The sequence below is a fragment of the Pseudogymnoascus verrucosus genome (assembly GCF_001662655.1).
Source record: "Pseudogymnoascus verrucosus strain UAMH 10579 unplaced genomic scaffold scaffold_4, whole genome shotgun sequence".
Classification (NCBI taxonomy): domain Eukaryota; kingdom Fungi; phylum Ascomycota; class Leotiomycetes; order Thelebolales; family Thelebolaceae; genus Pseudogymnoascus; species Pseudogymnoascus verrucosus.
The window spans coordinates 488492-513364 of NW_017263655.1; the positions used below are offsets into that span (position 1 = coordinate 488492).

At 51.9% G+C, this 24873-nt stretch overlaps 9 protein-coding genes across 9 annotated transcripts; 8 read left to right on the top strand and 1 right to left on the bottom strand.

Moving 5' to 3' along the window:
* The first annotated feature begins 131 nt into the window (after nt 1-131).
* Nucleotides 132-2439, top strand: VE01_01528 (uncharacterized protein). The gene is made up of 3 exons (XM_018271049.2): nt 132-345; nt 414-741; nt 801-2439. The coding sequence occupies exons 1-3, from the start codon at nt 276-278 to the stop codon at nt 2278-2280; spliced, it is 1878 nt and encodes a 625-aa protein (XP_018134033.1). The 5' UTR covers nt 132-275; the 3' UTR covers nt 2281-2439.
* Nucleotides 2440-2648: 209 nt separating this feature from the next.
* On the top strand, nt 2649-4900 carry VE01_01529 (uncharacterized protein). Its single transcript, XM_018271050.2, has one exon. It carries the CDS (start codon nt 2988-2990, stop codon nt 4413-4415), a length of 1428 nt encoding a protein of 475 aa, XP_018134032.2. The 5' UTR covers nt 2649-2987; the 3' UTR covers nt 4416-4900.
* A 160-nt stretch (nt 4901-5060) lies between these two features.
* VE01_01530 (uncharacterized protein) lies at nt 5061-8240 on the top strand. The gene is made up of 3 exons (XM_018271051.2): nt 5061-5078; nt 5145-7491; nt 7559-8240. Exons 2-3 carry the CDS (start codon nt 6264-6266, stop codon nt 7681-7683), a joined length of 1353 nt encoding a protein of 450 aa, XP_018134201.1. The 5' UTR covers nt 5061-5078; nt 5145-6263; the 3' UTR covers nt 7684-8240.
* A 1370-nt stretch (nt 8241-9610) lies between these two features.
* AIM9 (Phosphotransferase enzyme) lies at nt 9611-10961 on the top strand (the record flags this gene model as incomplete). The annotated part of the gene is made up of 4 exons (XM_018271052.1): nt 9611-9825; nt 9853-10088; nt 10150-10377; nt 10432-10961. The coding sequence occupies 4 exons, from the start codon at nt 9611-9613 to the stop codon at nt 10959-10961; spliced, it is 1209 nt and encodes a 402-aa protein (XP_018134202.1).
* A 2639-nt stretch (nt 10962-13600) lies between these two features.
* On the top strand, nt 13601-17021 carry VE01_01532 (uncharacterized protein). The gene is made up of 3 exons (XM_018271053.2): nt 13601-14997; nt 15046-15255; nt 15305-17021. Exons 1-3 carry the CDS (start codon nt 13870-13872, stop codon nt 16292-16294), a joined length of 2328 nt encoding a protein of 775 aa, XP_018134199.1. The 5' UTR covers nt 13601-13869; the 3' UTR covers nt 16295-17021.
* Nucleotides 17006-18716, top strand: VE01_01533 (uncharacterized protein). The gene has a single exon (XM_018271054.2). It carries the CDS (start codon nt 17120-17122, stop codon nt 18215-18217), a length of 1098 nt encoding a protein of 365 aa, XP_018134200.1. The 5' UTR covers nt 17006-17119; the 3' UTR covers nt 18218-18716.
* A 426-nt stretch (nt 18717-19142) lies between these two features.
* Nucleotides 19143-21303, top strand: ESF1 (pre-rRNA-processing protein esf1; the record flags this gene model as incomplete). The annotated part of the gene is made up of 1 exon (XM_018271055.2): nt 19143-21303. The coding sequence occupies exon 1, from the start codon at nt 19174-19176 to the stop codon at nt 21301-21303; it is 2130 nt and encodes a 709-aa protein (XP_018134204.1). The 5' UTR covers nt 19143-19173.
* A 219-nt stretch (nt 21304-21522) lies between these two features.
* On the top strand, nt 21523-21954 carry VE01_01536 (uncharacterized protein; the record flags this gene model as incomplete). Its single annotated transcript, XM_018271056.1, has 1 exon — nt 21523-21954. One exon carries the CDS (start codon nt 21523-21525, stop codon nt 21952-21954), a length of 432 nt encoding a protein of 143 aa, XP_018134203.1.
* Nucleotides 21955-22068: 114 nt separating this feature from the next.
* VE01_01537 (uncharacterized protein) lies at nt 22069-24698 on the bottom strand. Its single transcript, XM_018271057.2, has 5 exons — nt 24556-24698; nt 24302-24490; nt 22597-24190; nt 22480-22545; nt 22069-22428 (listed from the first exon to the last, which is right to left on the bottom strand). Exons 2-5 carry the CDS (start codon nt 24303-24305, stop codon nt 22392-22394), a joined length of 1701 nt encoding a protein of 566 aa, XP_018133948.1. The 5' UTR covers nt 24306-24490; nt 24556-24698; the 3' UTR covers nt 22069-22391.
* Between the last annotated feature and the right edge of the window lie 175 nt (nt 24699-24873).

A 24873-nucleotide genomic window follows, 5' to 3' on the forward strand; every position in this document is an offset into this window, starting at 1 on the left:
GTTGAAGCGTCCCCGCATCGTCCCCTAGTTGCATTGAAAATCCCCGCATCCCGGATTTTTAGTTCGCGCGACGTCATCGCATTGGCTGTACCAGCACTAAACAAACGCCCGCTATACTGTACTAACGAGGAGCTCTTCCCGTGTTTGCGCCGAGTTGTCTCTGCCAACAGTGGAAGTTGTCGCACTCTTCTCTTCTGTAATAATCAGGAGCAGTTCTGTGGAACTTTCTGAATCGATCAAACGTCGAATCCAGAAACGATTGTTCGCTATTCAAGATGCGTTCCAGTTGGACAAGATTCTGGGACAGCGGGCATCGATCCCATATCGCGTCCGAGACCAGTCGTCGTATGCATTCCCTCTACTCCCGTGAATAAGACAGAAATCTAGTCCAATCCTCTAACAATTATCACCAGTGCTACCAAGTTACCATGAGGAGTCGCTCGCATCGGCAATTCCAGCTGAGGAAGTCACGAAAGTCGCGCTCAGGTTGCGCTATCTGATTGAGCAATGTGTACCTTGTGAGCTAGAGGAAGACCTCATCACAAAGGCGCACAGCCGTGTTATCACCCACAAGGTCATACAGGCAGCTAAAGAAGCGGGCGGGAGCGAGTATGGTGCCTGTGTGGTTTACGCCTTGCTAGTGAATAAGAGATGGTTTAAGAGGCAGGCAATGCTGGAGATTTGGGACGCGGAGCTACATGATGTCCGGGCAACCGCCGCGGAAGTTATCGCGAAGCAAATGTGAGTGTCAAAGGATAGGTGTATTGGGGTGTATGAGCTCTAGACTAATAGCATCGCAGTATTGAGGGTGAGGAAGATATGGAGTATCTAATGTCGGAAGTCATGTTGAAGAGATACGCCACTATCAACGACGGCAGCCAGACAGCAGTAGCCAATGTGATTGAAAAGTCCGTTGACTTACACGCCCTGAGAGTCATTGGGTCATCTGGGTACCAGAAGACAGTGAAATACCTGTGGAAAGGCTGGCTTGTGCAGGACGACAACGATGCCACCACGTTTGTCGACTACAAGCAAAAGGCGAACCCGAACTACTGGGTACATCTCAACCCCGATCGCATGCGCGCGCCAATCTATCAGAATGCTACACAAGTCATCGTCTCTCTCGTCTATCTCGGCCTCTACACCGGAGCAATTAACACGGTCAACCCAACTGGTGATCTCGATATTACTGAGGTTCTTCTCTACGTCTTCACCTTGGGCTTCCTTTGCGACGAGTTTTCCAAGTTTTGGAAAGTCGGGCGCTTCTATCTCGGTTTCTGGAACGTTTTCAATCTCATCCTCTATTCTCTTCTCACCATCTCGTTCGTAACTCGATGCATCGCTCTCTCTCATCCGATCGAAGATGACCATGATGGCCAGCGCGAACGCTTCAACGAGCTATCATATAATTTCCTCGCCTTCTCAGCCCCTATGTTTTGGGGCCGACTACTGCTTTTCATGGATACCTTCCGCTTCTTCGGCGCTATGCTCGTCGTCCTGAAGGTCATGATGAAGGAGTCGTTGATCTTCTTTGCCCTCTTAATTGTGGTCATTGTTGGATTTTTACAGGCCTTCATCGGCATGGACAACGTGGATAACAAGAGCGATGCGACAGTTTTCATCCTGCAGAACATGGCCAATGCTATTCTTGGCTCGCCGGACTTCAGTGGCTTCGATGCATTTGCGCCGCCATTCGGAATCATCCTCTACTATATCTTCACATTCACGGTTATGGTCATTTTGCTGAACATCCTAATCGCGCTGTACAACTCTGCATATGAGGACATTACAGGGAACGCCTTGGACGAGTACATGGCTCTCTTTGCACAGAAGACGATGCAGTACGTGAGAGCACCTGATGAGAACGTATTTATCGCGCCCTTCAATCTTATCGAGATTTTCGGACTCATCCTACCATTTGAGTGGTGGATATCGAAGCGTACATATATGAAGCTCAACGACTATGTCATGGCGGTAATATACGCTCCGTTACTTATTGTCGCGGCCTTCTTCGAGATGCGAAGCGCGAGGGATGTGACGAGCAACAGAAAGCGTGGAGAGGCAGACGATGATACGATCGAAGAGTGGGAGCAGCTGGATAGCAGTGAGTTGGATCTTGAAGGAGAGGGGTGGACGAAGAGCGTCGAGAGTGCGAAGAGCAATGTGGACCTTGACCAAGCTACGGTCGAGGTTAGGGAATTGAGGGAGGAGTTGGGAGAACTGAAGGAGCTCATGAAGAGCTTTCTTAAGGAGAAGCAGGGACAGAAGTCGGAATCTTGATTTTTGTATATGGAAGAAGGTTGGAGAATTATAGACGGGCAGGATGATACATATTAGGAGGGATCTAATACCAAATGTGTTTTTTTTGCGTCGCGAATGGCGGTAAAGCTATGAATTTGTTGAAATTGAATATTTGACTTCAATCCTTTAGAACCAGAGGCATGAGACAAGTTCGATAGACCAGAATACCCAGCGAGTCTTCTAGTATTGTAACAGGAATTCTATGCGGCCGTTTGTCTCATCTCTTTCATCCCAAGATTCTTCAATCCAGTCCTAGAGTGGAATAGCGTCAAGCTCCAGCCGTATTCTGGTCATGTGACAACGTGTATAATGGCGCTAGTTGTGTCATTCCCCCACCACGTTGGGAACACGACCATTGCATGATATTCGGAAATCTCACTCAAATCAGTCGTAATAAATACTAAATCCGTCTCTCTGGCGCTATCACTTGTTCAGTCGCTATCGTTGGCAAACCACAAAGAATAAATGCCAATTGCAAACGTCGCGCGGGCAGCATACAACAAAGAGCGAGTGACAAGATCCAGCCGCGTAACTTGAACCGGTAGTCGCGCGAAGGACGCCTGGCAGGCAAACACTTCTGGCCACGAAAGACCTACGTATATCTAGGCTGACACCCACCTATGGTCCCTCTCGAAGCAGAGAGTTAGCAATACGCGCAATCAGTTGAGAAAGGTCACTAGCGAACGATGATGAGCGCGCACGAACTGGCAGTCGCGGCGCTCGGTGAAGCGGTGGTCGTTGATTCGCGTCCCCGGGATGGTGCCTCATCGCCTGCAGCGCATGACATCGCGGGTGGCGTAACGCACGCAACCGCCATTAAACCCAACAGTACGAATAGCGCTCTGGCGAGCTCACAGATGTCTAATAATGCGCTCGAGAGTGTGTCGAGTTACAATTCGCAGTCTACGGTCCCGGACGCCGACACACCGCCCAGTTCAGGATTTTCGAGTCAGTCACACGACCAAGCCCATGGACCGACGCGTGTTGCTGAGATGCCACCGTTGGCGGTTGCGACGAATGCTGGGCAGAAGAGGACTATTGATGGCTACGTGAGACGGTCGTCGGGGTCAAGCTCGTCGGACAGTCCGGTGGTTAACGGCAAAGGCAGACATACGAGAAATGTTAGCGCCGTGAGCGCCGCCTCGTCTGCTATGAGCCCGAGAGAACTCACATCTGAGTTACGAACGCGCCTCTCCTACGCAATGGTCAAGGTGAACAAGGGCTGGGAATCTCTGCCTATCTACGAAGTCGAGTCGCTCGCATCACAAAGCGGCTCACCAACACCATCAAACTCCACGATCCATGGCCGGCGAAATACTATTGCATCACCACGCGCTACCATTGCAAGCCTCCAGGGCCTCTCCGGCGCATCACCCAAGCCACATCCTAACGCTGCCGCACCAACAGACTCCCAGGAATCCACATCCGAGGGCCAACCATCGTCACGGACCTACGAATCCTTCTGGCGTGAACAAAGCCAGCGACAAATCGGACTATCCGCCTCTCTCTCCTCCCCGTCATCATCTCAACTATCTCTCCAACCCTCCGCTGAACTATCCTCAGCCTCCCGCACCCAACCCAACTACCGCCGCTCTCCGGTGAAATCCTCAAAATACCATATGCTCAGCGCCGCGAGCTCTGACCTTAGCCAAAGCAGCCTATCGTCCGGCGGCGCAGCACCGAATACGCCTGCACAGGACACGAAGCCCCCGCATAGAGGGGACAGCGTTCTGCAGACGCCGACGCAGAAGTCGCTGCAGGAACAGGATGCGATTGAGACGCTCCTGTTCATGAGCAGCCCGGGGAATCCTATGCTGAATAACTTCCCCGGGGCGCAGAGTCAGGGGTCGCGGATGCAGAGTCCTTTGAAAACCGAGTTTGGGGCACAAGGGACGAGCGATGGGAAGTCAGATGATAGCAGTGTGACGCCGAGAGCATATGAGACTGGGACGGCACGGTATAGAGGAAGGAGGAGAATTGGAGTTCTGGGTAGGGGGAGGCTCGGCGAGGATGAGCTGGATCGCATGCTGGATACAATGGAGAACGCGGATAGTAGCGATGACGAGATCGAGCTCCCCACCACGCCAATGCGATCGACGATAGGGCGGGTCTAGAGGCTGAGATCTAGAACACCGCATGAATTTATTGGCGAGGAGAGACCGATAGGCTGGGCTACCCTAGTGGCTTGATCAGGTCCATATTATGGCGCATTACGAGGTTACGATACTATGGAGCGATTCGCATTTTTTAAACAATTTTACAGACCTATAGCTAGACTCGCACGTACACGAGATGAGGGCTAGCATAGGCGAGGGGAAGGCACGAGATACCAAGATGCAGTTTCCGTTTGCCCGCGAGCACAGCGAAGCTACGTGGGTCTGTTCTTGGCCCCTTTTAGGCTCGGAGAATCTTTTTGGGAGCGGTGTCGCGGGTTTGAATTTGCTTCATGTTTGGCATGGGACGGGTGTGGACTTGCTTTTGGGCAGGACAACGGATGAACGGCGGTGTAGATATTTAGGGCTGGGGATAAACTTTTGGTTGGTGTATAAATGAGCGAAACAAATACAATAAACTCTTATTGCATCGTGGATCTGTCGCATTGATGTATGGGCTTACGACTTGCGTACGTGCATTGTGCATTAACGGGGATGTGCCCCATGTAGATGAGCCAGTGTTTTGGGATTTGAGGAAACGGAACAATGCTTAGGCGTCGTTTGAAGGTTCTACATCGGCGAATTGCCGGGGTAGCACTGCTTGCGCGGACGCCAAGCCACGTCGTACGTATTGAAGAAATCCCATACTCGTCTCGATTCAGCATCAGGAGCTTACGACCAACTCCACAGATTCTTCTATCCCTCCTTGGAAGCTCTCCAACCATTGCGCGTAACCAAAGTTCAAACGCGGCACCTGAGGCCCTAACAAAGCCCTACCCGCCGCCGCGTCCTTTTGTCTCCGCTTAAACAGTCTGGCGCGCCACTCGCAAGGCGAAAGCCCAGCATGTGGAATCAATAACACTCCCAGCGCCTCCGTTCGAGTGCCTGGTCGTCCTGTTGGACAGCCAGCCGGCGTGGTCTCGACCCCATAAAACATGTAGAAGCGTCAGCCAAGTCGTCTTACGCGGGGGAGGCATGCCTGGTTGGGTGTAGGCGATCGCCCCTCCCCCGATCGCTGCGACTCAGCCGGCGGCTGTTATTCGTGGAAGCCATATACTGACCATATACGTACCCTGGCAGTGGTGGCGGTCGAGACTCGTTTGGGGGACGTGGAGCTCGTGTGTGGGGCGCGCGAAGGGGGTTGAAACGCGCGGTTGTCCAATCGATCCTGCGTCCTGAAGGACCCCGAGACGATCAGTCGAGTGTACGTTGCTCCCTGAAAAGAACGTTTGGGCGAGTTTCGGGACAGGGTGACTTTCTGGAATACTTTCAAAGCCATGCGTTGGGAGTGTGTTGGAGTCGTACCGCAACGCGTGGAAGGGTTGTACCTCCGTCTCAGGAGGGTCTCGATTTGCTCGATGCGGCGTCGAGGGAACGCGATGGGAGGATTCTACTGGGGCTCGGCACTGCTTCTCTACCCTCGTTCGTTGATACTTACTCAAGTTGCCGCAATGGCTGTCTGGTACCAACCCGTGCCTAGATCTTTGCGCCGTCTCCAGGTACTAGCTGAATCGTTCTGTCCTTTGGTCTTCATGTGGGGTCTAAAGTATTTGGTCTCTCTCTTTCCCACCTTCGTTTGTCTCTTTCGTTCCTGTCCTTCATCCCTCTCTCAACTCGCCTTCTCTGGAGCGGGCTCCCATCTTTTTTTACCCCCTTTCCCACGGTCTTCCCTTGTGGACTTGCATAGACCTCGTTCGTTTCGTTGTATAAATTTTTGGTTGTTTTTTGTATTCATTCTTAGCCACCTGGTGTGGTCTTTTTGTTCATTCTCTCCAACGGTTAGCTGCGTCTAGCCATTCAACCGCCACCATGCATTCAAAACTCTACAGCCTCATCCTTGTCACCGTCTTTGCCGCCTTCGTTTTAGCCATCCCGACGCCCTCAACATCACGAATCCAAAAGCGTTCGTTCAAGGTTCACCGGAAACGAAACCCGGACTTCAAGGGATATGATGGACCAACCCAGCTCATGAAGGCCTATCAAAAATTCGGCATGACTGTCCCCGAGGGACTGCACCTGTCCGTAGGGAGCCGTCATAGGAATGGCAAGAACCGTGGCGCTGGGAGAGGGAATGGCACCGCAACTGGAGCTGCCGCAGGGGCTGCAGCTGGCACCGCGGCTGGAAATAGCACTGCAGCTGCTAATGGAACTGTACAAGCCGTTGCCCCCCAGGTAAGCGGCGTCGGCAGTGTCACCGCCACACCTGTCGAGCCCAATGACCTCGAGTACATAGCACCTGTTACCATTGGTGGACAGTTAATCGATATGAACTTCGACACCGGCTCCTCGGATCTATGGGTGTTCAACACGCAGCTAAGCGCACAGAGCAGCGCAGGCCACACTCTCTACGACCCCACCAAGTCCCCAGACTTCAAGCTCATCCAAGGAGCCACATTCGATATCTCCTACGGTGACGGTTCTGGTGCTGCCGGCAACGTTGGCACCGACACTGTCGACATTGGCGGAGCAACCGTGACCGGCCAGGCTATTGAGATGGCCACCGATGTCTCCGACTCCTTCATTCAGGACACCAACTCCAACGGGCTCGTCGGCCTCGGTTTCTCCAAAATTAACACCGTAAAGCCGCAAAAGCAGAAGACCTTCTTCGACAACGCCATGGCTACCCTCGCGGAGCCGATCTTCACTGCCGACCTCCGCCAGGACGCCGTTGGCGCTTACGAGTTCGGCAAGATCGACACCGCGCGCTTCACCGGCGACCTGACCTGGGCGCCTATCGACTCCTCGAACGGCTTCTGGGAGTTCACGTCGACGAAGTTCAGTGTTGGGAATGGGAAGGTACTTAACGCTATTGGGGGAACTGCGATTGCGGATACGGGAACCACGCTGATGCTCGTCGACGCCGCCATCGTCAATGCGTACTACAGCCAGGTCGCCGGCGCCGTGAACAACGCGCAGGTGGGCGGGATCACATTCCCGTGTGACTCGGTGCTTCCGGATCTGAACGTCGATGTTGGCGGGACGTACACGGCGACCATCGAGGGCAAGTTCATCAACTTCGCCCAGGTGAACGCAGATAGTGAGTTTTTCCTGATTTTTACAGAGAGTTTTTTTTGGACAGATTGCTAACTATTTTTTCCTTGTAGCTTGCTTTGGCGGTGTTCAGCCCACAACTGGTAATCTCCAGATCTACGGAGATATCTTCTTCAAGTCGCAGTTCGTCGTCTTCAATGGCGGGAACAACACCATCGGCCTCGCGCCGCATGCTTAGAATATAGGGTTTTGAAAAACCCGATGTTAAGAGGCAGGAAAGAAATAGTAGGAGTTACATAGTGGAAAAGGGAAGCGGGAATGCATCACATGGAGCATGGCATAGGCTTGGAGTTTTGTGGTTGTGACATTTGTCTGCACATATTACTTGGCGAGGAGTATGGGATTATAAAACCCTCCTTAGCAGTGTTAGAGAGAGGTAGAAAGAGAAAGAGAATTGAAGAGATCAAACAATTTTTTAGAATCTGTTACTGCATTTTTGAGCGTGGTGGCGACTTTGTTGGCGAAGGGCGTTGATTTAGTGGTGGAGGAGTGGGGAGCGAGCGGGCCGTCCCGAGATGAGGTCTTGGGTTTGTCCCACCTTATGTTGAGTCTGGATGCCGCAGAACGGCTGATCTATATATCATGAATCATAAAAGGCATAAGTGTGAAGTCTGCCTTTTTTGGAATATAGTTTTTCTTTTGGCGCTAGGGTATTGGACACCTACCACACGGATGTCAGTTCGATCGTTTATAACAAAGCGGATGTTGCGGAGCGGAATCTGAAGAATAATCCAGTGCAAACAATACCCAACCAGGCCAGTCGACATATAAGTTGTGAAGTTGTTGCTCTGATATGCTGCTTTCGTAAGTTCTCGCTATAATCGAGGTTGCGTATTCGCACAAGAACCTTATTGAGCTTCACGCATTACCTTGTTCCGTCTCGAGGACTTGTTCCGTCTCGATGAACCAGAGCTATGATTGGGTTTCACATATACTCTTGCTGTCGCTTACTCTTGCTATCGCTTACTCTTGCTATCGCTTACTCTTGTTGTCACTTACTCTTGTTGTCGCTTGGTCCTTGTTATCACTTATACTCTTGCTTCTGGTGAATCGCTAGAGCTCTCACGACTCCCACTATATGTCCAATGGCATCTGTTTTATCACGGCGCCCCCTCCATTCCTCGTGTGGCAGTCCTGCCCAGTCCATAACTGCCTCTGTCAGCCCCAGAGACCCAGCCAAGTACATATGTCTTAAATATAACAGACGAGGAAGGCCTTAATGTCCTTGAGTTTGTCGAGTACGACAGCAAAAAGGATGGAGACCATGATCCTTCACTTATTTATTAGAAGGTAAATCCATACCTGGAAACTCCCATTTATAGCATAACATAATTCCACGTCTTCGCTTTAGAACCATCCTTATTTATATGGCAAATGTATCGCACCATAGTGATGTTAATTAATTAATTGTTATGGATAGCATCTATGTTATTGTCGTTACCGTATTGCCAAGCCTTCCATACAGGGAAGCATGTGGATCGTCGGGGCACCTGGCACTTCGCGTGCTCTCACGACCACATCACAACATGGCAAACTACGCCTAGGCTTGTAAGATAGCAAAGACTCCACTGTTATTGGTGAATTCGGGATTATAACAGTGGTTTTGGAATATTTCACTCTTTTGATTTACAGTGCGTCCGAAAAAAGAACCTTTGAAACATCACTGATCGTTCTCCAACAGATACACCCATTGGATATTTTTCAAGATCTAAGCAATTAACACGTCGGCGAAGATGAATTCTCGCGCCTTTTGCGTACCCTCTCTCGTACGCTCGTTGAAGGGCCTCCTGACACGCTCACATCTGGGACAGAGTGCACGTGGTGCTCCAGGGCTCCATCCCTACAGCCGCCGTGCCATCCCTACTCGGGAGCTTACTGCAATAAGCGGACAACATTTGGTGAATCCGAAAGAGCAGCAGGATGAGTTGTTCTCCTACACGTCTGGTCGTTACCTCTACAATTAGCAGCGCCGGCTGGCAGAGAGATATGTTGAGTTTAACATCGACGAGCTCAAAGCGGTTGCGGCAGAGAGTGTTGGCAGAAAAAGAGTATCACACATGAAAAAACTCGCAGAGGGTGGGTTTAACAGGGTCTTCCTCCTTACTATGGATGATGGGTTCGAAGTCATAGTCAAGATCCCCTACCATCTCACAGTACCAAAGCACTTCACAACGGAGAGTGAAGTAGCCACGCTCGATTTCCTGCAATCGAAAGGGATTCCCATTCCCCGCGTCTATGCCTGGTCGTCCAAAAGTGATAATGCCGTCGGTACGGAGTATATTATTATGGAGAAAGCTCCCGGGCAGCCGCTTGAAGACCGGTGGTTCAGTCTAAACCCGAAGTAAAGAGTACGCCTTGTTACGAGCTACATCGAGTTAGAGATAAAGCTCTTTTCCCTACGCATCGATGCATTTGGCAGTCTGTACTACAAGGAAACTCTGCCGCCGCACCTGCAAGCAGACATCTACGCTGCTGATACGCCGGACGAATCGGGCGACGCAAAGCGCTTCTGCGTTGGTCCTGCTGCCGACTACATGTTTTGGCGTGGGAAACGTGATGGGCTTGAGTTGGATCGGGGTCCCTGTATGTATTCTATATTCCCCTATACATTGCTATATAAACTCACTCATAAATCATGATACAGGGCGAGATCCGCATGCCTACCTCCGCGCAATAGGCACAAAAGAGCTGGAATTGACGCGCCGTTTCGGGAAGCCTCTAGAGAATGAGTTTCCGCATGGTGATATGCTGGAGGGAAAGATCGCCCCGGAGGCATACATTGAGCTTTTCGACAAATATCTCGCTCTAAGCTCTTATCTCCTGCCGAAAAGCAGGGACAATTTGTTGAATCGGCCAACATTGCGGCATCCTGGTATGTATCGCCGAAGGCTCGTGGCGTGGCGTTTGTCGGCTAATTAGCCACTAGATCTTAACCCAACGAATATATTCGTATCAGATGAGTGCGAAGTATCATGTATAATCGACTGGCAGCACACCACCGTCCTCCCCTTTCTCCTCGCTGCTGGAAACCCCCCAATCTTCGAAAATCCGGATCCCACACCCCCAAAAGACTACGTAGCACCGACGCTCCCAGAGAACTATGCGTCATTAAACCCCGACGAGAAAGAATACGCTGACGAACTACATCGCCGCAGGATGCTATTTTATCTCTACATGATCTTCAATGGTAAGGATAACAATGACCACTTCTCTGCGATGCGCTCACCACTCTTGGCACAGCGCCAGCACCTCATAGACCGCGCGGGAATGCAGTGGACTGGCAATACTGTCACCCTGCAAGGGGCTCTAATGCGCGTCGTCGACGGGTGGGGTTTACTCGCTTTAGAAGGGCATGGGGGAGTTGAGTGCCCCGTGAGTTTTGGCGCTGAGGAATCTGAGGCGTTCTATGAGCTTGAGAAGAATTGGTTTAATGCAAATATTTTGGTAGAGCACTAGAGGGATGGGTTGGGTGGAATGAGCGAGGATGGATGGGTGAGGAGTGAGGTCTTTGAAGAGGCCGTCGAAAAGAATCGGGCACTCAAGAAGGAGTGGTATGAAATGGGGGAGAATGATGAGGATAGAGCTCTTGTAGAGCGGTCTTGGCCATTTGACGACCGAGAGGAGATTGAGTGAGATTCAACCTCGGTCGGATCAGGTTGTTAAAGGGGAATGGCACACGAATACTTGTGCTGCCCAAAGTCCGAGAAAGGGGATGTGTATAACAGCAATTTAGGGAGGCTAAGAGCAGCCTGAAGACCGCGTCGCCGCTCTGAGTTTGTACACTAATATAAATAAAAGTTCTTAATTACTTAGAATTATAATTATTGTGTTCCAGTCTTTCAACTAGTTACTCAAGAATTAACCCAAAGGGAGATGCTCTTTTAGCTTCAACTAAACTTATCAATTTCGCCTGTGCACAGTCCCTATCTCAGACTCTAAGGAAACTTGAATAGATACCCAACCATTCACAAATAATATACTAGACTTACACGCTCTTCGGGACCGCCAATTCAAGACACGAAGCATCCCTGGTCCATCTCTTCTCACGACCCTGTAACGACGCATTCCGACAAGGCTGTACCTCTGTATGTGCGTCAAACCTAGTCTTACCACGAGAACGCAGGGCGAAGAAATCAATCGATCAAGGCAGCAAAACACTCAATCCATAGTGATCACAGTCGACTAACTTCTTCGCATTTGTTCAAGTCGTAGCTCATGGCAGGGCCGCGTACTTCCAGCGATTGCGCCTCAGTTGTCATTTCCACATATTTCCCGCCTACTTTCACTACATTGGCAAGCCGCCTCCATCAACTTCCGCAACCGCGCCACAGCACACTCTCGTGGCTGTTGCCGTAACGTCGTAGCTACCGATCATATGATTCCATGAGCGACGACGCACCAGGCGTTGCACAGCGCTACGGGCATATATATTGCGCTTGGCACGCGCGGCACAGCGCCATGTCATCTCCACATTCTTGGGAGAGCATATCACAACTTGGCTTTCAATATTTCGCCAGCTTGGCCAGCTCGGCCTGCTCGGCCATCTCGCAGCGCACACAGCGCCTTGTCATTCACTGGAGAGACAATCTCACAGCGTCACTTTCGATACCTCGCTGGCTCGGTCAACTCGGCGTGCACAGCACTGTCTTAGTCCATGGCGCAGTATCACCCCTCCTGCCGCGGAGGTAGACGGGCACTCGGACCTCTCCCAAAATTATGGATGGCGACTGAGTCTGTACGCTATTGAAAAAGGCTCGACTATCTCACGGTACACACGTCCTACCGCCCACGACCCGACTGAGAAATGAGTTGTGCTGTGTACGGTTCTCGTCCATTGCGGACTGTACAGTACAGCATCGAGAACAAATATTGCAAACAGCCCTGCAGTTCGCGCCAAGCAACGATCATCGTGGCCGCCCATACATCGTGGGCGTCGATCCCGAAGCTATGCCTTTCTTCCAGTCCATGCCATCGCCAGTCCTTTCGCTACCAGTCCTTCCGTCTGACTTCCCGTGACTTCCGTGGTCTTCCCGTCTTACAATTACACTGATATCTCCGTACCGGTACTTGGTTGGTCCCCCTTTCTTCACTACCATATCAATTCAGGCACCTTCCGCCAAGTCCGCCACCATCCAGCCACCTCACTATCAGGGCACCGCTATCCCCGAAACGCACTATACGAGCAGCCATCAACGCAACCACTAAATTCTCAGCCGCCAGCTATCTCTGCCAGGGAAACAAGGAGCCACAACAACCCAGACATTCTCCCCCTCTCTAACCCAACGCAGCGATCCCGCACCAGAGCCGGACGATTGCAGGGCCGAGCGGGGGGTAATGGAAGGGTTATGATTGGGCCGAAGGGTCGTATATGCGGATTATCATGCGCCGTGGACCCGGGATAGATGCGACTTGTGTGTTGGCTAACTACTCTACGGCGCTGGGCTGTACTAGCAGTACTAGCTGTACTATAGCTGGGTGCGGGTGCAGTAAGGGCCAAGGAACGTCGGACTATTGAAAATTTATCGATACGAGGCGGGAAACATGGCTGAATTCTCACTATAGTACATGCAAGGAGGGACATCTTTTGATACCTTAGGACACGTTCAGACACGTCTATCCCGTACTCGCTGGTGTGGGAAATGTGTATTACTCCGCATAGGAAGGGTAGTGTTCTACTTCCGTTGTACATGCCTGCACAACACGTCGTTTGTCTTACAATACGCATCTTGGAAGTACTTTACTATGCTCTCTGTACTTTCTGTGCTCGGTCGCAGCATGAAGGCGACATGAAAGCGACAGGTGCCCCCACTACCGACTCCCTGCTCCTAGCTCTGGTCTGGCTCATGTTTCTTCTCTAGGGCCTATGGCGATCCTCTGTTCTGACAGCCTCCTCCCTACCAATATGGGCCCACTGCTGCCCTACTGATCGCCCTATGGCCTCGCTTCCCGGATGCATCGCTCTATCGCATCTGTTCCCGCTTCCTTGCAGCATTTATGGCCCGCTCTGTTCTTTTTTTGTCTCATCAAGGCCTGTGCTGTCCAAAGTACTGTACATACGGCACCCAAAAGGTAGGGGTATCTCCAGACCGACCTGTAAGTTTTCTCCCATTTGTCTGACTTTCCACGCGGCACACGGCTGTTGTCGTCTATTATTGATCGTCCGTCAAACCTCAATCCTCCCTCTCTTTTCCCCTCCTCCTCTCTCCTTCCCTTCCCTCTTTCTCCTCTCCCTCAACCCCGGACTTCTCCATTCGGCGAGTTCGATAGTCACTCGCTTTTGTGCGGTCTTGCTTCTCTTGCTTCTGTTGCCTCGCCCACTCTCGCTCTCACCTCACCTTCACCTCCGAATCACATCACCGCCATCATGAAGCTCTCCCTCACCCTCCTCGCCGCGGCCGCGGCCCTCACACCGTGCCTTGCGGACCAGACATGGCCCTCCTCCATTGACGAGCTTGAGGACATCATGTTCCTCACGGCAGGCTATCGCAAGCGGACCTTCACTGACTCCGTGATTCCCTGCGAGAAGAGCCCCAACACCGCCGGCCGCATCAACGCCGCAGAATGGATCCGCACCGCCTTCCACGACATGGCCACCGCGGACACCTACAATGGCATCGGTGGCCTTGATGCCTCCCTCCAATTCGAGATTGGCCGCAGCGAGAACGTCGGGCCCGCCTTTGAGACCACTTTCATCTTCCTCCAGGCTTTCCTATCTGTGCGCTCCTCAATCTCGGATCTCCTTGCGCTGTCCATGTATACCGCTGTTCGCGCCTGTGGTGGGCCAATTGTGCCCATCCGCACAGGTAGAATTGATGCCACAGAGAGTGGAGCTACGGGAGTTCCAGTGCCAGAAAACCCGACTCAGACGTTTGTTGCTCAGTTTGCACGTATGGGCTTCAACACGAGCGAGATGATTGAGCTCACTGCCTGTGGGCATACCATTGGCGGCGTGCATGCTGCTCAGTTCCCATTGATCGTTCCCGTGGGGACAGCAAAGAATGAATATGCGCTTTTTGACGATGCTACGCAGGCTCAGTCCAAGTTTGACCATGGCGTTGCGAGAGATTATGTCTTGGGAAATACGACGAACCCGATGGTAGTTGGTATCGCCAAGGCCAATGGGCGCGACTCTGACGGCCGCGTTTTTGGGGTTGACAAGAACGTCACCATTAAGGCCCTGGCGAACCCCGTGGTGTTCCACGACCGCTGCAAGGTCGTCCTACAGCAGATGATCGATGTCGTCCCACCGACGGTTAAACTCACGGAGCCAATTCAGCCGTATGAGATCAAGCCCGTCAATCCCCAGCTTACCCTTGTTGCTCCTGGCACCACTCTGTCGTTCACTGGAGAGATCCGCGTGAGAACCACTGTTCGTGCGGCGGATAAGATTTCCAGCGTAAAGCTCGTGTACAAGAACCGCGATGGCGAGGCTGGCGGATCCATCACGACTACGTCTGTAGGAGCTGCATCCGGCTTTGATGACTCGTTCACTGTAAGTATGATTCCGTGACATTTATATATATAGCTAACCAGTCGACAGTTCTACAAATTTGCCGCCTCAATTGATTCCACGAAGAGTATTTCTAGCTTCACCGTTGAGGTTGCCGTTGCTGATGGCACCACTGAGACCCACGACAACAATGGAAAGGGTTACCCGGTGGAGGACTCAGTGATCCTACAGTCACCACAGAGTTGCTTAGAGATTTTCACTGATACTGATAATAACCGTGTACTGACCATCGTTGCTGCCGTAAGTACTTCCAATTTCCAGCCAATATGAACCATGCTTACTTCTGTAGAAACGCACCGCAGTCACAGGCACCCCAGCCGTTGACCTAGCCTCCTTAAAGGCTAGAACCGGCGGTCTCGTCGTCCCTATGCTCACACACTCCTCCCTCCCTATGACAGCCGGCAAATCCTATGGTCCATACACCTTCTACTCCGTGACCACCAAGATCGGCTCCACCCTCTCTCTCCGCGCCACCTTTGACGTTACTCTGGGCACAGCCAAGGACGTCTTCAAGCGCACCTCCAACCTCCCCGATGGATGCGTCCCCTTTGGATCCGACACATCGACCTCCATGGCCCCACCGACCACGACTCAGCAATCATCTACCACCGTAAGCCCTCCAACCTCAACCTCAACAACAACCCCGCCTCAATCATCAGGCTGGGCCTCCCTAGGATGCTACACGGACTCCACCTCCTCCCGGACCCTCCCTGTCATCGCTTCCCCGGCCGGCGGATCTGCAGCCCTGACGAACGCCCTCTGCCAATCCACCTGCAAGTCCCTCGGTTACGTCCTCGCTGGTACCGAATACTCCGGAGAATGCTACTGCGGGAACTACATCTCGTCCACCGGAAAGCCCGCCACCTCCGGCTGCGACATGGCCTGCCACGGCGACGCGGCACAGAAGTGCGGCGGCTCGGATCGCCTGAGCCTCTTCGGCTTTGGCGGTGCGAAGGCAGCGGTGGCGCCAGTTCCCCAGAGTAAGAAGACCGTGGAGGGGGGGTATAAGTACCAGGGTTGCTACGTGGATTCGCGCGATGCGAGAGTGCTGAGCGGTGCGGAGCTTGCGGATGATGCGTTGACTTTGAAGAAGTGCGCTTTTTTCTGTAAGGACGCCGGGTTCAAGGTGTTTGGTGTGGAGTATGGCAGAGAGTGTTGGTGTGGAGCGGCATTGGGAGCGGCGACGAAGGTGGGCGAGGAGCAGTGCAACCAGGCTTGTGGTGGGGATGCGACCGAAGCCTGTGGGCAGGGGGATCGTCTTAGTGTTTACGTGAAGTGAAGGCTTAGGAGGGAGTGGCATAAAGGCGGTATTTTCTTTTTGTTTGGGGTGAAGGGTGGAGGAGGATAATGGCATGACGGGGAGGAGGAGAAAAAAATAACGAACAGCATTGGAGTATAGTTTTGTTGTCGATACATAGATTCTTGGTATATTGTTGGATAATATTCGTTGCAAATGCGATGGTATTTAATTTTCTCACGCGCGTTCACAGCTTTAATTTGTATCAGGTCTCATGTGCAGGTATTAGGGGTCGGCTTGTGAATGCCAGCAAAATTTCTCACTATCTATGAGTAGTAGACAAGATGATATCCATCCCAGCTAACGCATCCCAGAAAGTTCATGAAGGGCACGGAGCCCCCCCGCAACCATCGCATCATTAGCATCCCCCGACCATACAGTCTCGAAGCAACACTCAACTTCCTCAACCACGTCTCCTGCGCGAGAGCAAGACGTGCAATCCTAACCCTAAAAAAAACACTTTAGCGACGGATATGGAAACAAATATACACATCCAAAAAGTGGCAGATATTGCCTCCAGAGAACCCTGACGCTAACATTCCCTATAGAACATGGATATCAATCCTAAAGGAATGCGCATTTCAGCGCATCTATTTATAATTATTTCTGTTGGTAGAAAGCAATTTCGGATAATATATTTCCAACAGTGGTGCACAGCCCCGCCAAGGCACCGACCGATGGATGGAGGGGTAGTTTTGGATATGGAGCGACATAAAGTAGAAGAACCACCCCGATAAAAAGGATAGAGGTTGACTTTTGTTAAAGGACTCAAATATATCTTCAACACTACACTCACCTAATCTCAAGATGTATATCACCGAAGTACTAAGGGCTACTGCCACGGATAATGATCGCCTTCTCAAGATCATTTCCGAAACAAACTATGGCCCCGCCGCCCTTCAACAAAGCAGCAATTATGTCGATAACCTCAAAAAAGACATCACAGCGCAAGAGAAACTCCTCCGAGACACCAAGATCACCATTGCCCGCGAAGAAGCCGAACACAGGGAGTACCAAACATCCCATGTTAAGCGTCTAGCCTACAGATTGGGAGGCAAGCGTGAAAAGTTCGAGCAGAAAGCATCCAAGGAAGAGCAAGACTGGGTTGAAGCCGTACAGAGAGGATTTGAAGTTCAGAAGAAACTTGATCTTCTGAATCAAAATATAGCCGAAGCAACCAAGACATGCGCGGAGATGGAAACTGTAGTAGCTACCTACAAACAAGCAGAATATGAACTGGACTCACTCTACAAATCTGTCTTCCAGGGGCCAACACCCGATATCCCTGGAGAGGATCAACTCGAAGGCGCTGTGTATCAAGCAACCACGGAGTTCAACTTGGCTCAGGGCAATGTCGACAAAGGGAAGCAGGTGAGGAATCTCCTCACCAGCGCGATGAAGTTCCTCTACGAGGCCACTCAAGACGTTGAGAGCGCAAGAAGTAATGCGAAGATGGATGCATTTGGGTTTGACAGCACGTTTATGGACATCGCCGAGGCGAACGCTCTTTCAAGGGTAAGGCAAAATGTCAGCCAGGCCGAGATGTTAGTTACCCAAGCAAGGACCATGGATCCATTGATTGGGAATATTGGAGCGGTAGTACATGCGCAGAGCCATTTCATGTCGGAGGTGCTGTTCGACAATGTCTTTTCCGACACGAAGAAGTACAATGAGATCAAGCGATCGCAGGAATCCATCTTGAAAGCGAAGAACTCTCTCCAGACTATGATTGAAGCATCAACTGGGAGACTTGAAGTTGCGGTGGTTGAATCAATGAAGGCAAGGCAATCGCTTGAGGAGAAGAGACTACAGCTGCAGCAGATCAGAGCCGAAGCATATCAAAAGGCTGCTAGAGGAGAATTGGTGCCTGTACAGCAGGGACCGCCACCAGGTTATCAGTGGTAGGCGTCAAACAGACAAAGGAGACAGGTGATTTGATTATAACTGAGTCTGGACGCGCCTTTCGTTTCGCGAAGACGTCGATTGGGAAAGGGACACTCCTACGTAATATCGCTCTTGTATATATAATATCAATTGTCGTGGGTCACTTCTTCTATATCAAAAAGGCGTGGTGCCAGAGTTGTGTTTTATCGTGCTCTAGCAGAGAGTTGTCCTTTTTTAAGTTGGCAAAAAAACAAAAAAATATTAAACGACGTGGGCAGGATTTGAACCTACGCGGCCGAAACCATATGATTTCTAGTCATACCCATTAACCACTCTGGCACCACGCCTCGGATAATTGGAAAGATAGGAGCTGCATCTCATAATATACTGTAATTATGTTGTTTTAGGGGGGATATAACATATTTCTCATATCTGTCGGTCGTGCTTTCCTAATTCATCCCACCCAGTCGTAGTTTCCCTACAAATTCGTTCTGGCGCTAGTTACTGAAAGATCTAGAGGGGCACATAGAAACTACAGTTGCTTCAAGCGTTTACAGTATCTACATATATAATAAAGACTTAAAGTGACTGTGAATGAAAATAGTACGAGGGACCGTAAATTATATAAATGGGTACTTTAAAAATCCATGAATACGATAAACTATCTTAATAACTAACAACTAAAGGAAACTAACTGTCTTAGTAACTAAGTGTGAAATAAACCGCCTTATTAACTAACCGTAGAATAGAGACTGTTAAGAAAACAAAGGCTCTTAATTACATAGAATTAAATAACCATATCACAGGCCTTCCCTTCCATATGATATGTCGATTTGAGCGTAACTCAAATCGACAATCAGTTGCTGACTAATCACATAATCAACCCACACCGCCCTGGCAGAAAAAGTCCCAATCCCAAAACTTTCCAAACCTCCAAATCCGCATCCCCCAATCCACCACAACACACCTCCCCAAAAATGGTGAAACCAAAAACCTCAAAGGGCGCCAAAGGCGCCAAATCCTCCGCGCCGAGCGACACAATCACCGACCCCCGCTTCGCCGCCTTCGCGACAGACCCCCGCTTCCGCCTCCCCTCCAAGAAGCACACCCGTACGAAGATCGATAAGCGCTTCTCGCGCATGCTCGAGGATGACGACTTCTCCAACACAGCGACGGTGGATCGGTATGGGCGCAAGATAAGCAGCAGTGGGAAGAAGAAGGCGTTGCAGAGATTGTATCAGCCTGAGGAAGAGGAGGAGGAGGAGGAGAGCGGCCCGGAAGACGAGGCTGAGGTCGAGGATGATGCGGTCGTAGAGAAGGAGTTGCGTCGCGCGGAGGCGGGGTATGATCCTGCGCGCGGCGGAGGCTTTTCTTCGTCGGAAGAGGAGGAGGAGTCGGAGATTGAGGAGGACGAGGAGACTGCTGTTGATGAGACAGGGGCGTTCCCCGATCTGCAGGCAGAGCAGACGGCGGTGCCCATGGGAGAGGTATCGAAACGAATCGCGGTGGTGAATCTGGACTGGGACAACATTCGCGCGGTGGACTTATACTCCGTCTTCTCGAGCTTCGTATCTGGAGCCGGGCGCATCGAGCATCTGGCTGTGTATAAGAGCGAGTACGGGAAGGAGCGCATGGAGAGGGAGGAGATGGAAGGCCCGCCGAGAGAGATTTTCGCGAAGCAGAAGGCTGAGGAGGAGGAGGAGAGGGATTCGGAGGAGGATACTGAGGATGAGGAGGAGAGGATTAAGCAGGACCTCCTCAAGCCCGATGATGGAGAGGAGTTCGACTCTGGCGCTCTGAGGCAGTACCAGCTCGAGCGACTACGCTATTTCTACGCCATCATCACATTCTCGGATCCGCAGGTCGCGCACCGCGTGTACGAAGCCACAGACGGAACGGAATATCTCACATCTGCGAACTTTTTCGACCTCCGCTTCGTGCCCGACGACACCGAGTTCGACGACGTGCCGCGCGACGAGTGCTCCGCCGTGCCGGAGGGATACAGACCCACTGATTTCGTGACCGACGCGTTGCAGCACTCGAAGGTGAAGCTGACGTGGGACGCGGACGATGTGAGTCGCAAGGACACGCTGAACAAGGCGTTCAGCGGCTCGAGGGCCGAGATTGGAGAGAATGACCTCCGTGCGTATTTGGGGAGTGATAGCTCAGAGAGCGAGGGCGAGGACGAAGAGGAGGTTGTGGCAGATGATGTGCCGAGGTTGACAAAGAAGGAGGCGGCGAGGCAGAAGATGCGTGCTGCGCTGGGGTTGTCGGCGGAGCCGACGAAGTCGAAGAAGGTCGAGGGGCCGGTGGGGGATATGCAGATTACCTTCACTGCTGGTCTGTCGACGACGGATAAGGATGATGGGGGCGTGTTCTTGAATAAACCGATTATCGAGGAAACGACCGCGGAGGCGTATATCCGTAAGGAGAAGGAGCGTAAGGCGCGCAGGAAGGAGAAGGCTAAGGCTACGCGCGAGGGCCGCGATGTCGATGCCGAGGCCGAAGTGGTAGAGGAGGACGTCGCTGAGCCGGAGGCGGATCTAGGATTCGACGACCCCTTCTTCGCGACAGACGAGAAGGTGAAATCGAAGGCGGCGTCTGACCTCCGCAAGGCGGCGCGGGCGAAGAAACACGCCGAGAAGAAGGCTCTCCAAGACGCTGCAGACGAGCAGAAGAAGGAGCTTGAGCTTATCATGACCGAGGGTGTTGACGAGGGCGGATCGAGGGAGCACTTCGACATCAATGAGATTGCGCGCGCTGAGAAGGCCGCGAAGCGCGGTGGCAAGCGCGGACGCAAGGGTAAGAGCGGGGAGGTCGAGGACCGCAAGGGAGCGCTGCAGAAGGGGTTCGAGATGGATGTTGCGGATCCACGTTTCGGCGCACTGTTTGAGAGCCATGAGTTTGCGATTGATACGAGTAATCCGAAGTATAAGGCGACGGAGGGGATGAAGAAGTTGTTGGAGGAGGGGAGGAGGAAGAGGAAGGGTGATGAGGGGGAGGAGGGAGAGGAGAGGGTCGTGGGGAAGAAGAGGAGGAGGGAGAAGGGGGGTGGGGAGGAACTGGGGAAGTTGGTGGAGAGTGTTAAGAAGAAGTTGGCAAGGTAGAGGGGGTGTGGTAATAAATTCAAATTGATATGTATAAATTTACGATGAATCAACGCTGGATCTAATACATTGATGCTTTGACTATGCGAATGTTGCAACTAACACTCTCCTCTACGTCATGCATATATCGGCAAGATATTCTTGAGGCTCACTTCCCACCAGAAGTTGAGCACTTGTGATTTGAGCAGCAACTCGCATAAGAACTTCGTTCGGAGAATTATGGGGACGAGGCACAGAAACGACAGCAGAAAGAATACAGGGACTACGAAGCCATGCGAGATTGATGGATCCACGGAGATCGGACACCCCTTTGTCTACAAAGGCAGCTATGTAAAGTACTGCATGCAGACTCTGAAGGGCAATACGAATTACAATATCGGTGCCAACTATCATCCGGAGGAGCTGATGACCGATCCTCATGATTTCAACCACAACAGTAACAGAGCTGCGGCAACAAGAGCGCCACGACGACTAGAGCGCCACAACGACAAGAGGCCCGCGACAGCAAGAATACCCCAACAGCAGCAGAGCCACCGCGACACAATGGAAACACCGACACCGAGGCCAGCAGCACTGGATCCGCCGCCACCTACTGTCTCGTCCGCTCAAACAGGACTGGGCGGCCGTTTTTATCATGGATCCTTGGTTTGATTTTCTAGTGCAGGATCGTTAATAAAGCAGGTGTAAGATGCCGCCGGATTCTTGACATAATATGATATGACTGTTCACCATGACTCACTCGGATGGTAAATCAATTTTTTCATAGTTCATATTACAGACAACTATTTAAGTAACTCCATGTCTTGCGCACACGCAAAAAATCTATAAAAACCAGGATCTCATCCGCCCGCCCAAACATATGAAAACAGTCCATCCATCCAGGTGGAGGGGTATATATACCGATTGTTAAAAAGAAAAAAAAATATACAAACAAGAAGGTTGGTCTGATCTGAGCTCTGTTGCCGTTCTGACATTCGATAGCGCGTGTTATTAAAATGAAAATAGGTGTCGACGAGAGACGGAATGAATGACGGCCTTGGGTAGGCGGAACGTATTTTGAAGTCGAGAGGGGGTTTTTTTTCGTCCCTCTAGGCTAGGCCTTCGACTTTGGGGTAGAACCATGCGCTGTGGGGTGTCAGTGGATAGTCGACATAAAGAAGAAAAGGGGAGACTTACGTTACTGCGATGATGACATAGAGGCAGTTAAGCATGATGCCCTCAAGCCAATGTGACTTTCCATCCCTATAACCCCATTAGTACTCGTTCCAAAATCAGGATACCACTGTAACTCACGAAATCAAATAATTAACCAACAAAACCGTCACAAACAGCACCGCAACCTGAAACCCATCAAAACTCAAATTCATCTCATCCTTCCCCATACACCACCCCAGGAACACCGTAAACGGCAGCACCAGCAGCGCAATCTGCATGCTACTCCCCACCGCGACCCCGATCGCAAGGTCCATCTTATCCTTAATCGCCACCGTCACAGCCGTCGCGTGTTCCGCCGCATTGCCCACGATGGGGAGGAGAATCAGGCCGACGAATTCGGTGCTGATGGCTCCGGTAGCGGTGATGGCGTCGATGGATCCGACGAGGTATTCGGCGCAGACTGCAACGACGGCTGTGGATGCAGCGAGAAGGATGACAGCGGTGTAGATGTGCAACTGCGGCTCCTCTGGCTCATCGGGAGTCTGCTCATACGCCATCGTATTCATAAGTCCATCCTGCTCATTCCCCTCATTCAAACTATCCCCCGCCGTGCGTCCCTGCGCCGCGCCCACGGCCCCAGCGGCTGCGAGACCACGCTGGATATTACCGGGCGTGAGATGCTTCTTGCGTGGCTTCATTGGGACTTTGCGGGACTCCTCGTTGTACATTGTAGAATGCGTTTTGAGCTGGAAGAGGAGGTACATGGCGTAGACGAAGAGGAGGATGATTGAGGTGCCGCGCGAGATGGCGGCTACCTTGTCGACGCCGGTGTTGGAGACCCAGAGGTCGAAGACGGTGGGGATGATGACTGAGGCGATGGCGAGGACGAGGAGGGAGGCGGCGGTTTGGGCGACTGTTGTGTTGAAGAATTGCTCTTCGCGACGGAGACCGCCGAAGAGGAAACACATACCCAGGACGAGGAGGAGGTTGGAGAGGATGGATCCGATGAGGGAGGTTTTGACGATGACGATTTCATCTTTTGTCAAAGCGATGACTGAGACGATGACTTCGACCGCATTACCGAATGTGGCGTTGAGGAGTCCTCCAAGGGTCTCGCCTACGCGCAGGGCGATTTCTTCGGTGGCGTAGGAGAGGAGCGCGGCGAGGGGGATGATGGCGATGAAGTTTACGACGAAGACGGCTATGAAGTTCTGGTGCGTCGCTCCCAGGGCAATACCGACTGGCGCGGCGATGAGGAAGATGTTGACCCATGACCCTAGGAATATCGATCTAATCTGGCTGGCAACAGTGAACTTCTTGTTTGCATGTTTTGGCGCCTTCGTCTCCTCCGAATCCGTAGTCTCAGGCCTCTTCTCCTCCTTACTGTGCTTCCCGAACCTGGAAAGGAAGCGAGAGCGCGCTTTCTCCTCCTCGCTCCGCGGCCGGGCGGTGGAACCAGTTCCGGGGACTATGGTATCCTCGCTCGTGATGCCGGCTTCTTTATCGGCTGCGGAGATGGCGGGGGCGGTCGCGGAGCCGGCGTGGCTTCCTGGGCGGTTTATGATTCCAGGCTCGATGGGGCTGTGTGGTACTGGCTCGGTGTTGGCGTGGCGTACGTGAGGCACCGCCTCTTCTTCGTCGTATGTCGTCCTCGGATCATGGCTCCTGGTGCGGCTAAATGGATTCCTTGAGTCGGACCAAGCCTCGCGCCTTGCGGCGGATTTAATCCTATCTGGAGAGTGTTAGTTCTGGCTCGCGACGGTGGTGGAATTGGGTGAATTTTTATTTGTCGCAACTGGCGCGTTTGAAGCTCGGGATAAATTCACGCTTGGGCCACACTTACTCATATTGGCGGTTCGAACCTGCGATTGAGAGTTGGGTTTGGCTCGAGAAGGGTTCAAGATCTGTCAAAGATCTTTCCACTGTCTATGCGACTCCTTTAATCGAAGTTGTTCGTGGTAGCAAGTGTTGTGTTTTGGAGGTATACGTAGGTGGAGTTCGGTAGTGCCCGTGCTCGTCGTAATTATGCGGGCTGTGGTTTAAATGAGATGATCAGCAATTATACTGGCAACTCCTTCCGCTGGGGAATGTATTCACTTTTAGTATGGCAATAGGATGATTAGGGCTTGCATTTCTCTTCAGTTCTCTGTCAGACAGCGCCACCAACGATGATGAATATGTGGGCAATGGGCCGCAACTATAGCAGAACGGGGGATAAAGGAAATGTTGGTTGGTTGTACTCTCCATGTTCTACACTAGACACACAAGCCACACCAAAACCAAGTTGTTTGTAGCTGGACAGGGGGCGGAGAAGACAAAGACTGGGTGACCAGTGAGCGATTAAACCGTTGGTTCCAACCGTGGAGACAGCAACGGAGCACCAATCTGGAACAACAACCTGGATCAAGAACTGGC

What these genes read in the sequence shown, in the direction of transcription:
- VE01_01532 (XM_018271053.2), top strand. Translation starts at nt 13,870, where the DNA reads ATGAAGCTCTCCCTCACCCTCCTCGCCGCGGCCGCGGCCCTCACACCG. An exon ending in GCTTTGATGACTCGTTCACT is followed by an intron (nt 14,998 to 15,045) that starts GTAAGTATGATT and finishes ACCAGTCGACAG; the next exon opens with TTCTACAAATTTGCCGCCTC. An exon ending in TACTGACCATCGTTGCTGCC is followed by an intron (nt 15,256 to 15,304) that starts GTAAGTACTTCC and finishes TTACTTCTGTAG; the next exon opens with AAACGCACCGCAGTCACAGG.
- VE01_01528 (XM_018271049.2), top strand. Translation starts at nt 276, where the DNA reads ATGCGTTCCAGTTGGACAAGATTCTGGGACAGCGGGCATCGATCCCAT. An exon ending in CGCGTCCGAGACCAGTCGTC is followed by an intron (nt 346 to 413) that starts GTATGCATTCCC and finishes AATTATCACCAG; the next exon opens with TGCTACCAAGTTACCATGAG. An exon ending in GAAGTTATCGCGAAGCAAAT is followed by an intron (nt 742 to 800) that starts GTGAGTGTCAAA and finishes ATAGCATCGCAG; the next exon opens with TATTGAGGGTGAGGAAGATA.
- VE01_01533 (XM_018271054.2), top strand. Translation starts at nt 17,120, where the DNA reads ATGTATATCACCGAAGTACTAAGGGCTACTGCCACGGATAATGATCGC.
- VE01_01530 (XM_018271051.2), top strand. Translation starts at nt 6,264, where the DNA reads ATGCATTCAAAACTCTACAGCCTCATCCTTGTCACCGTCTTTGCCGCC. An exon ending in CGCCCAGGTGAACGCAGATA is followed by an intron (nt 7,492 to 7,558) that starts GTGAGTTTTTCC and finishes TTTTCCTTGTAG; the next exon opens with CTTGCTTTGGCGGTGTTCAG.
- VE01_01529 (XM_018271050.2), top strand. Translation starts at nt 2,988, where the DNA reads ATGATGAGCGCGCACGAACTGGCAGTCGCGGCGCTCGGTGAAGCGGTG.
- VE01_01537 (XM_018271057.2), bottom strand. An exon ending in TTGGTTAATTATTTGATTTC is followed by an intron (nt 22,546 to 22,596) that starts GTGAGTTACAGT and finishes ATGGGGTTATAG; the next exon opens with GGATGGAAAGTCACATTGGC. An exon ending in TATGTCATCATCGCAGTAAC is followed by an intron (nt 22,429 to 22,479) that starts GTAAGTCTCCCC and finishes GACACCCCACAG; the next exon opens with CGCATGGTTCTACCCCAAAG.